The sequence below is a fragment of the Perca flavescens genome, chromosome 21, assembly GCF_004354835.1.
Source record: "Perca flavescens isolate YP-PL-M2 chromosome 21, PFLA_1.0, whole genome shotgun sequence".
Classification (NCBI taxonomy): Eukaryota; Metazoa; Chordata; class Actinopteri; order Perciformes; family Percidae; genus Perca; species Perca flavescens.
The window spans coordinates 7,710,526-7,722,853 of record NC_041351.1 but is presented as its reverse complement, the minus strand read 5'-3'; the positions used below and the strand labels follow the sequence as shown (position 1 = coordinate 7,722,853).

The window sequence follows — 12,328 nt, the reverse complement described above, 5'->3', positions numbered from 1 at the left end:
GAATCCCTTCAAGCTGTTTACAAAAAAAAAAAAAAAAAAAACCTTTCCACGCTGGCTAGCAAAAGCCTTTCACACTGACGGCAGCTCCTTCCGCACCATTCATCACTGCTGCAGCCCTAGTGACGTAATGAGATACGCCCTTCACCTGCGAGAGTGTGTGTGTGAGAGAGAGAGAGAGAGAGAGAGAGAGAGAGAGAGAGAGATGTGTGTGGCTTTCAAAGACAAAGTGGGTGTGTATGCACCTCTCTATCCTGTTTACAGAGCTCTAAAGAGAGAAAAGAAAACACCAGGGTGAACCTGCGTGATGATCAGATGATCAAAAACCACACACACACACACACACACACACACACACACACACACACACACACACACACACACACACACACACACACACACACACACACACACACACACACACACACACACACACACACACACACACACACACACACACACATAAACACACACAAAGGCATTTCAGTTGCCAACTTTGCAACAGGACCCAGGAAAAAAATCCCTCAATGACCTCATCTTGTCGCCCTGTTGCCTGGTTACTCTCCACCCATAACAAGTCCTTCTTGGTGGTGTCATGTTTTTTAATAACACCTGGCTATCATGCCCTTGAGGTCCCCACTATATCAATTTTAATTAAATTTTACTTTATTTAGTGGAGTGTCACTCTCAGAGCTGAAGCTTACTCACCCTGGTGCTCGTAAAAAAAAAAGAGGAAGTGGCTAAATACAAACGGCTGTAATTGGACATATACGCCTGACAATTGGCCCAGACATCAATGACATTGAAGCAAACAGCACAGGACTGGTGCTTAAATAAACAGCAGTGAGACAGAGTGGCAGGGCCAGTTTTTCCTGCAGGGCAGGTCGGACCAGACTGGCAGGTAGCTACGCAAAGTCCTGACTGACGACCATTAGAAAGTCCCAGCCGCCGCCACACCACCACCTCTGAAGACAGACAGCTTGTCTAAAGTCTGTGGCCTCTCACTCCTCTGTCCAAAGACTGACAGACAGGCAATCTAAAGCATGGGCTGCCCACTCCATTCGCTTATAGACGGACAGGCAGGACACTGTCAGGATCCTCATTAGATTGACTCCAAGTCTCTCTGTGCAAGTAAGGAAGACTGGCACCTTCTGAGGGAGGGGGAAAAAAAAAACCTTTACAGCACTATATGTTGCCGAACACACAGTAGCAACCAATAATGAGGTAATCACAGCACACATTAGGTCCAAAACAGCTAATTACATATGAGCCTTGATGAGATGGATGTAGCAGCTCAGTAATGCAGATGGATACACTCTATATGGAGCAGAATACATTTTACAAGGGCTTCCGAATCCCCGAGAATCCCTTGAGGAAGAGTGCAGTAATGGAGAAGACAGATGGAATTACTATTCCACCTCTTTACAGCTAATATCACAGGGTGATGACTGAGATGTGCAGCCATCAGCAGGAGAAAAGAGCTGGTGAATAAAGGTAAAATATTCACTGGCTATTACATATGTATTTTGCATGTGTTGGCTACACTGTCTGTATGCCTGTGTGTCTGGACACGGAGACAGCAAAGGCTTCCCAGTCGACATACTGGTACTAGCAAGCAGTGAATACATTAGCACTGATTAGTCAACTGCTCCTGGGGGGTTGTGGCCGTGATCAAGCTGGGGCTCTGTCTGTCTCTCTCTCTCTGCCTCTGAGTGAGTCTTTCCACTCATCTTCCACACTACTATCAAAGGGGATACATACATTACCATAATGTAGGGAGTTTATGTATTGATTTCTTTGTGGTTATAGCGCTACTTTTTGTACGTGAAATACAGATTATGACAACCCCATATGGTACCGCTTACTGAAGCCACTGAAGAAGAAGAAGAAAAAAAAACCTAAAGCGCTTCAAAGCTACGTGACAGCATTTGCCTAAGGAGGAACTTCAGGCGTTTCTCATGACGGTGACACCATGAGATCCTTAATGATAACATTTGAATATGAAAAAAAAGCCCAGGCATAAAACACATCTCTTATAACACTCACACACACACACACACACACACACACTCCTTTCCATTGGATTCCTGAGCTGCGAGGGAGACAGATGGTTGCCATAGCAACTATCTTTGCGCACAGATATGTGTTTCTGTGCAAGCGCATCTGTTTCTCCCCGGCCGTCCATAGATCTGCCCTCACGCCCCGAGAGAGAAGAGAGAGAAGCATGTGTGCTGCAGGCAGGGGACTGGACAGGACAGGAGATGGTATTAATAGACCCGGGCCTGCAGGTATGTGGTGGCTCTTATTTCACCTTTACCTGGGCACTTTAACTTTCGCTTCCACAGGGAAAGTCCATAGAGAGCAAACACTTAGTTACAATGACCAGGATCCCAAAAGTAACCCACACACGTTTTATTTTTAGAAATGCCTCAAAGAAAAGGTGGCATATACGTATTACAAGGTGAAAATGAATTTGTAGAATAGCCGTTGACGGCTAAAGGAAATGGAAACAAGGTAGATTCACATCTATTTCAGAAAACATGAATACCATTGAACATACAAGCACAGACAGCTACGCACAGGCAAACACGTCATCAAGAAACCAGCGACTGGGATGCTAATCTCGAGATCAGAGTAGGGAATTTCACATTCCTCGTGCGCACAGCGGTGATCTTATCTATGCAACAACATTTGGAGGTTTTATACATGAAAGCACAGTAGGACTCTACTTGAGGAGTGGCTAATATGATTATATACAGTACATTTGTACCCCGTGAGACCATGGTCAGACATTTTATTATGTTGTTTATAAAAGGAGAGAGTATCTCTTTAACATTTCTGGGTATTTTTGGCCATTGTGGGCAATGTTGCAAGACCTGCTTTATTGGATATATATTTTATTTTTCCATCAATGTGATGAAATACCAAAAACCAAAAACACACAATGTTATCTTGTTTTTTCATCAATACAACAGTTTCACAATTGTTTTCCCAGAGTCTTGACCTGAATCCTTTGTCATTTTAAGGCACTTTAACGGTTTTCATAGTAATTATTTGTGGCATTTGGCACCTTTTAATATGTTTATTTCAGTTCTATGCTTTTAATGTAAACCGTTGCCATTTTAAAGGTATGCCTTGTGTCTAGCTTACATTTTATATTTATGGTGTATTGTGTATTTCAAGGTATAAAAGGGTTTTACTAGTATGCTGTGTTGAAAGTTGTCCTACGGAGCCCCCCTGGGGTCAGCTGGGAAAAAAAAAACTAAACTGTGCGCACAGAATAAAAATCTGTTTCCTCGGTTTTATAAACGTGAGCAAAGTTAGAAAGATATTCACAGATTCCAACTTCCGGGATCAATTCTATATCAACTCTATAGTGAAATGTTATTAAATCACAAACGACGCATCTTTCCTAACGTAGAAAGGTTAACAATGAGCTACAAACTCATTTTCAGCAAAATGAGCCGTCCTCCAACCTGGAGAAATAACATTGGCCTCTACAGCAGCAGGCGGTGAGACGGCAGTAAGACGAGTGCTTAGGGACCGTCTACAAACTAGGCTACAACATCCAAAAGAGATCCAATTATACCTCAATTATAACTTGTCTCCTGCTAGTTGTACTACAGCACAAAAATAAGCATATTCATAATTTTGCTAAATATGTTTTGCCAATAAAAAAATTTAATATATGTCATAATTACAGAGAGTCATGTCTCCAAAACTACTCCGCACATAGAAGGCCCCCTGTTGGTTGTACTACAGCACTTACCTTTCAAAAATAAGCATAATATAATTTTGGGGAATATTTTTTGCCAAAAACATTTAATATTTTAATAATTAAAAAGAATGGTGTCTCTAAACTTACCTCGCAGATAATTAGTCTTGTGCTGGTTTTACTACAGCACTTCCTTTTTAAAAATAGGCATATGCATAATTTTGAGGAATATCTTTTGCTAAAAAGAAATGTTTTAGGAGTCATAGCAAAAAAATATTCCTTGCAAACAGTTTATGAAACCGAGGGAACAGATTTTTATTCTGTGCGCACGGTTTAGTTTTTTTTTTCCTCAGCTGACCCCAGGGGGGCTCCGTATTGTCCTGTCTTTTCAACTCAAACTGAAATTAAATTGCATGTTTTTTGTCTGAAGACAAAAAGAAGGTCATTTATGTTCTCATCTCCAATCTTTAATTCTATTCTTTAATCTGAATACAGTTAGTTCTCCATTTACGTAGATGAAGAACTTATTTCCATACAGCCAATCAAATTACACATTAAACAGCATGTAAACGTACCTGCAAATGTAATTATGGTTCATTTAGATGTGGTCCTTAATCCTCAATACCACTGCTTACGAAAACACTGTCTACTAATGGCTTGTAGGACACAGCGCAAGTTTGTTTACTTTGTATCGCTCATATCCCTGCTGGGGCTCAGCCTGCCAGTTGCTGTCAATCAAACAAACAGACACCGAGACGCCCATCTAGTGGCTGAGACGAAAAGCTTTAAATAACATTAAAGTAACACTGACATTATTTTTGCACAAAGGAATGACTAAAAGTGATTACAGTTGGACTTTAACTCAAGTCAAAGTCAACTACATATGGATATTATGATATAAATTTACAAACACCATAATAGAGGATTTAATCCTTAGCGCCCACACCTAGTCTGGGAAGCTACTGTAAGAAGGTTAAGGTCTAAAATCATTAGAAAAGCTTTCAAGATGATTAAAGGAGGACGGCTGGTCAGCCTGTGGTGAATCTTTACAAGCTATCTCACAAAATATTCACAAACCATATTTATGAGACCACAACTTTCTTTGTAGGCCATTAAAATCTGCTGATATACCTGACTTCTTCCAGGACGCCAGACAGTGTCGGCAGCAGAGTGCTGACTGGCATGCGATCAGATATTTAAGTCACTGCCCTGCTGCTATTTATGCCAGGGAGCCCTTGTTAAGAGCTAAGATGTCCATCTGTCCACCTGGGAGGTGCGAGTCCTCGCCCCAAAAATCTCCTCCTTCCCGGTTCCTCTCCAGCTCAAGTTGTTATTGCAAAGACACAGAATTACTGGTTGTTATCAACTGTTTTCCTGCCTCAATGGCGCTTGACATGACCATTTCAACCCTGAAATGTCACATCTGCAGGAGCTCTTAGCTGCTCATCACAACTGATAGGCTATTCCACAGTCTATTTCACAGGACTGCACTATAAAGCCAGGGACAACAGTTTTTCATCCATGAGATTCTACAGCAAGCCAGGTGTCAGAACTAAAGAGTGTATCCTAAGGTCCCACCATAGACTGTATATTAACAGTCTATGGCTACTACAAACTATAGACTTATACAGAAGTATGAGTTCTACTATGTTTCTGTATATATATATATATATATATATATATATATATATAAAAATCACCTACTTAGAGCTCCCATCGAGCAGAAACTCAGCAGCAGAGGCTGGCAGACGGAGAAGGCTGGTAGCACTCGGTCAACCATTTTCCCCCATAAGTTACAACAGCTAAGCCCTGAGACCTCCCATCACTATTTCTCTCATGTCTTCATTCCAGCCCTGGGGTGTTGCTGCATCGTCCTACTCTGTTGAGAAGTCCTTACAGCCATCAGAGGTCGAGCCAACAAGACAAGTCAGGAAGCTAACACTGCACTTCTCAGTGGCAACAGGAAGAGGAGAAGCAAGATGAGAAAGCAGATATACTAGAACCAAATCTCAACAGAGCGCTATCCTCGAGTAACCCGCTTTACTGCGCAAGAGGGGAAAGACAAGGGGGGAGAGGGGAGGTTTAACAAGGATAGACAGGAGGGGGGGTGGGAGGGGGTAGAGGGAAATCTGGACTGTCTGCAGGATTACCGAGCAGCGACTGTGAAGTTAACAGAAAAACAGCGGCGGCACCTAAACAAGCTCTGCGTCCGAGAAAGCAGAGCAGTGAGGAAGCAGCGAGGGAGGATTAGAGCGACAGAGAGGGAGGAGGCAATAAGCATGGACACCGTGGGGGCACTTGCAAAGCTATTTCATTAATGACCTTAGCAATGCTTTCGTCTTTGCAGCAGCAGGCAGAATAACTGGCAAAATCCTCCCTATCGCTCTCTCTCTCTCTCTCTCTCTCTCTCTCTCTCTCTGTCTGTCTCTCTCTCTGTCTACCGCATTGAAAAACAGGAACATACATGCAGAAAGTAACGACGAAATGAGGGAAGAGCTGGCCTTAAAACTTACCACGGCAGTATGTGTCCAGGTCTGGATTCTTGGCAGTGGTGGAGGTGTGTGTAGGTGAGCCAAGCTCTGATTGTGGAATGCGAGGGCTCTCCACAAACTTTGCTTTCCGCAGAGGGGCTGGGAGCAGAAAGCATACACACATATAGAAAAAGGAGACAACACGCACACACAGACACACACACACACACATACACACACCAGGGAGATGGAAGAAGACAAGAAAGAGAGGAGTGACAGGGACAGGACAGAAAGGGAGGAAGTCAGAGAGCTTATGAACTTGAAGCATCACACTGATAAAATGAAAACATCCTGAAGTCTTTCTTAGGCAGCTTTGTGTTTTCCTTGGGTCAAATATAGCTAAATCATGAGTAAAAAAGCAGCATGGGCAATCAGGTAGTGGGATAGGGCAAACTAGTACAGCCGCAGAACCTCAACCGACCAATGAAACGTGAAAATATCACCACACTTCCTCTATATAGGCCTACATTTCACTCAGAAAGCACAAAACAAGATGGATCTTTTAAGCTGAAGAGATGGATCTATAAAAAAATAAAAAAGTCTTGTGTCTATTTGTCCAGCGTCATAATCACACCAAGTATGCAAATGAGATTCATTTTTGGAATGTTCTCGCGCCTGACTCAAGCGCAGAGTCCTTCGACAAGAAATTCAGTGAGAGAGAAAGCCGGGGGTGGTGGTTGTGACACAATCTTTTTCTGGGTTCTCCGTCACGGCGCACAGGGATTGTAAGCGCTGTTACCCAGACGAGCTCACGGCATCGTGAGTGCATACATTGTGGCAGCAGTCTACTAGGCAAGAATTCACAATGCAGAGGAGTCTTTATACCAATGAACATGTGTTGTACCCACAGAAAGAGAGGCTAGACAGAACTTCCATTCAATGGCATTGTTTACTTAGTAGAACAGCTCTGCAAGGACGCATACATACAGCAACATACGGCAATGATACAGCAGACCAATGTTAAGAAAAAAAGCCATCATTTTATAGAGGCGTGACCGCCAAAGCTACACTCATACATCACATATCAGGAGATATTTCTAAGCTTTCTTGCTTCTTACTTTCTATTTCTAAGCTAATTTATTCCCTGACTCTAATAAAAGTCCTCACTTTCTTGAAATGGCTACTGTGATGGAGTTGGACCCAGGCCAAAGTGTGCAAGGGAAATTCAGCTAATATCAACTAAATTGTGCGCATGGCTCATTTGTTCAACCTATTCTTTTTTCGTTTTTTTTTGTACTACGTGTGGGCAGCCAGGATCTAAGCATAATTTGGTTTTAATTGACTAATCTGGTTAAATTAGGTTTTTAAAGTAGATTACTGTATGTACTGCTGCAATGCTGCAACTGTTAACCATCCTTTTAATGGGTGAGTGAACATGTCCAAAGCTATCCGGTGCAGCAACACTGTGCTGAACCAGAGTGGGGTGAGCAGGAAGACACGAGCAGCAGCTGAAACATCTATTCAAGCAACAATGAACCACTTTTGTTTGGGGTTCGTGTTACAGCTAATGCCAGTATAATGCATGTGTGTTAGTGTCAGTGTGTGTATAATGGGTGTGGAGTAGAGTTGTCCATCTGTCTATATACTGTTTGTCTTAAGTTATGTAAAGACAGACAGAAATAGATCATTCTGCAGGCAGCAGTGCAGGCTTTTGTTCAGTGCGAAAACATACGTACAGTACGATAGAAAACACTTCAGAGCTAATGCCAAGGCAGCACAACCCTCTAAACTTCAAATCTGCATGAAAGCAGATGCCGTCACTGTCCACTGTCTTTAAGCCCATTGTCTTCAAAATGTCAAGATGGCTATGCTTTATGCTTAGTGAAAATGATTTTTCTTTTTTCAAATACTGGTTTATATATCTAATAAGGGGTTTAAAGGGCTTTATAATATATATTACTGGTAGGACTTCTCAAGCCATAAGGGAGCATGTAATCCTTTATTTTATCTAAACAGGACTGAGAGCTCTATGAGGCTGTATTTAGGCACAGCCGTGCTCTAAGCTAAGGTCAGCATGCTGACATGCACACAATGACAATGGTAACATGGTGATATTTAGCAGGTATACAGTATAGTTTACCATGTTCGTCATCTTAGTTTGGCATGCTGCTTTGCAGGTATTTGGGCATAAACCAAAGTATTAGGCAATCTGAGATTTTGACCTGATTATGACGCTACATAAAAAGTGAGGGGATCATTTAAAGGTCGCATGCCATGACAATTTCACTTTATGAGGTTTTTTAACATTAATATGCGTTCCCCCAGCCTGCCTATGGTCCCCCAGTGGCTAGAAATGGTGATAGGTGTAAACCGAGCCCTGGGTATCCTGCTCTGCCTTTGAGAAAATGAAAGCTCAGATGGGCCGATCTGGAATCTTCTCCTTATGAGGTCATAAGGAGCAAGGTTACCTCCACTTTCTCTGCTTTGCCTGCCCAGAGAATTTGGCCCACCCATGAGAGAGAGACATCATGGCTTTCAAACAAGCAAAGTGGCAGTTAGTCAAGGCCACACCCCCCCCCCCCCCCCCCCCTCTCCTCCTCAATAGCTACAGACACAGAAATGGCACATCTTAAGGAAAGCTCATTGTGGGACTGGCTCTAGTGGCTGTAATTCTGCACCAAGGCTGAATTTCAGGAAAGAGACTTCAGATACAGTATTAGGGGACCACTAAGGCCTATATAAAAGAGACTTCAGATACAGTATTAGGGGACCACTAAGGCCTATATAAAAGAGACTTCAGATACAGTATTAGGGGACCACTAAGGCCTATATAAAAGAGACTTCAGATACAGTATTAGGGGACCACTAAGGCCTATATAAAAGAGACTTCAGATACAGTATTAGGGGACCACTAAGGTCTATATAAAAGAGACTTCAGATACAGTATTAGGGGACCACTAAGGCCTATATAAAAGAGACTTCAGATACAGTATTAGGGGACCACTAAGGTCTATATAAAAGAGACTTCAGATACAGTATTAGGGGACCACTAAGGCCTATATAAAAGAGACTTCAGATACAGTATTAGGGGACCACTAAGGCCTATATAAAAGAGACTTCAGATACAGTATTAGGGGACCACTAAGGCCTATATAAAAGCATCCAAAGAGCACCATGTTATGGGACCTTTAAGTTATTAAAATTAGGGGAAGAATGTGTGTACCAAATTTCATGGCAATTCATCAAAAAGTTAGAGACATTTCACAACGAACAGTGTTGATAATGGGATACAGGTTCCAGGGTTCATAAGAAAAACCTTTTGAAACGCCTTACTTTGCGATTATAGGAATTCCTGCACCTTGATCCGGATCTGCACGAAAAAATAAGCACGTTTCTTGTCCCATGGTCCAACTTTCCACCAATTCATTGCAATCTGTTGTCAAGATTTGAGATATTCTACTCACAAAACAAACTCTCTTTGGCAGAGGGAATAAAGAACTCCTTCAGAGCTATGAGTATGTGTGTAAAGCAGATGCGTTGTCTTGCCACACACAGAGTGTTAATACTGTGTTGGTATGGTCTGGAGAGGGACCCTGCTAATTGACCACATCTAGGAAGTGAGCCAGCACAGATGCCACAGTGAGAAACTACAACTGAGCCAGGAGGAAGAAGGGACCAAAGTTATCCAGGACCGGATCAACTGCCATGAAAGGAATTTACACAGGGATACTTAATGTATTCTGCCTGACAAACAACTCAAACATCATTTTGGTTAATTAATAGTTAATTATGTTTAGGAGTTAAGACACAAATGTCCTTCTTCATTTACTTAGCTTAAAATATAACTTAAATAGTTGTGATGTTTTTCTTGTTTGACATTATTTTGCTGGTATTAAAGTGATTAAAATCACATGGAAAAAAATCTATAAATTCAGTGAGTCAATAAATAATAAACACATGGGAAGTAAAACAATGTGCAAATGAAGAAAAAATGACATTTCCATGGTTAATTATTGAATATTCTGTCATTCAAAGACTATGGACAAAGTCTTACAATACACTACTTCCATGACCTTCAGATGCAAGAGAAAACAAAAAGCAAGTAAGCCAATACATGGTGCTGTATACATGAGTCAAACACAGCATATTAGATATAAACTATTTATCTTTTTGATATTTTCCTCCCTTCTTTTAAAGTAAGCGTCATTCATTTCAAGCCACTGATCCCAACTGGTGAATCCACAATGGATCCTCGTCTGTTCATCTAAAGAGTACTAAAGAGTACTTGCCTGCACAGGGAATTAAATAAGCAGTCAGTGGATGTAAATGGGAATTAGTTTAAAACCCTTGACCTTCACTGGAAAAGACGTGTTTCCTAACTGTTTTTTTCTTCCCATGCACAAAAGATTCCAGGGCACACCACCAGTAACAACGAAGATATTACAAAAATCTTTCACCTATATTCAACAATGTTTATCTATATTGGTGGGTTTTTTTCACGAGTCTTGAAAAGTTCATGTTTAGTTCACAGAAAAAGAAAAGAGCAATACAGCAGTCTGCAATTCTGCTGCACATTCTTTCAATCAAAAAGGGCCCAAAGTAAAAAAAATTCTCTTTCAAACCACGGTTTGAAAGCCTTATTTCAATAAGCTGCTCTTGCACCTGCAGTGACAAGCTTGCAACAGCTTGTAACAAGCTACAAGGAGACTGTGACGGACTGAGCTTTCACGTGACAGTGTGCCTGCAAGAGCATCCACGATGATTTATATATATATATATATATATATATATATATATATATATATATATATATATATATATATATATATATATATATATATGTGTGTGTATATATGTGTGTATATATATATATATATATATATATATATATATATATATATATATATATATATATATATATATATATATATATATATATATATATATATGTGTGTATATATATATGTGTGTATATATATATATATATATATATATATATATATATATATATATATATATATATATATATATATATATATATATATATATATATATATATATATATATATGTGTGTGTGTATATGTGTGTGTATATATATATATATATATATATATATTAGGGCTGGGCGATATGGTTGAAAACTGTATCACGATATAAGTTTTTCATATCGGTCGATATCGATAATTATTGATATTTTTTATGACCTATTTAAAATAAGGACCAGGAGAAAAATATATTAAATGTAAACATTTTTATTTAAAACTTAACCCTGCTCTGATTATAATCCCCTCAATTATAAAAGCAGAAATGTCAACACAACCATAGAAAACATAATTAAAATGTAAACAGGTCTAAAATCACAATGAACACTTAACAATTATCTCTTAACATTAAGGTGCAAAATTTAGCGAATAAGTAAGAAATGCTTAATAAAGTGTCATAAAATAGTGCAAAGTGTTAGCTAAATATAAGAAACCTGAGAAGGAACTATTTTCTGCAGGTTTAGTGCTAGGTTGGTAACCTGGCTTCTGGACAGTGCCCAGCACGTCAGCCTTCGTTATTTCTTTGTAGCGTTTAGTAAGGCGCTGACTCTCCATGGCGGTCTGCTGCTTGTGCCGTGTTGCAGCTGCAGATGTTGGACGTTGAAGGCGAATACGGCTGTGCTCGAAAGTGTGAGCGCGGCTAAAGTGGTAAAACAAGTTTATGGTATTACCAGTGTTGGTCTGACTACGGTCAGACTTATAAAATCCCCAAAACTGCCATACTGACTTTTCCTGTTTTATCAACAATTTCCTCGCTCGCTCCGGCACTCACTTTCCACTCCACGCCGGTTCTGTTATTGAAGAACACGAGACAGCGATGTGGCGCAACCAAACATGATACTGTTACATGATTGGCTGTTAGAGTGTCACTCCCCACGTTGCTAGGTTGCCAGAGAGTGAGGGCCTTTGTTTATGCAACCAAACTTGATTCACAACCTCTGGTTTTTATCGACGGCATTTTCTATTGATATTGATTATGTGTCTATCGCGATACATATCGTTATCGTTTTATCGCCCAGCCCTAATATATATTATATTTTAAATATTTTACAGTGCACCTGTGCAACTCCAAAGCCAGCATGCTGCTGAACACCAGTTGACA

At 40.5% G+C, this 12,328-nt stretch overlaps 1 protein-coding gene across 5 annotated transcripts in view; it reads right to left on the bottom strand.

Moving 5' to 3' along the window:
- The window catches only part of tanc2b (tetratricopeptide repeat, ankyrin repeat and coiled-coil containing 2b), a 156,840-nt gene that overhangs the window by 46,420 nt on the left and 98,092 nt on the right, over nucleotides 1-12,328 (bottom strand). For 4 of the 5 annotated variants that reach the window (XM_028567225.1, XM_028567227.1, XM_028567226.1 and 1 more), the window contains one exon: nucleotides 6,226-6,342. The exons of the other annotated variant lie outside the window; for it this stretch is intronic. In XM_028567225.1, coding sequence (XP_028423026.1) covers nucleotides 6,226-6,342 — 117 coding nt within the window. The remainder of the gene's footprint in view (nucleotides 1-6,225; nucleotides 6,343-12,328) is intronic. 5 annotated transcript variants of the gene reach the window in all.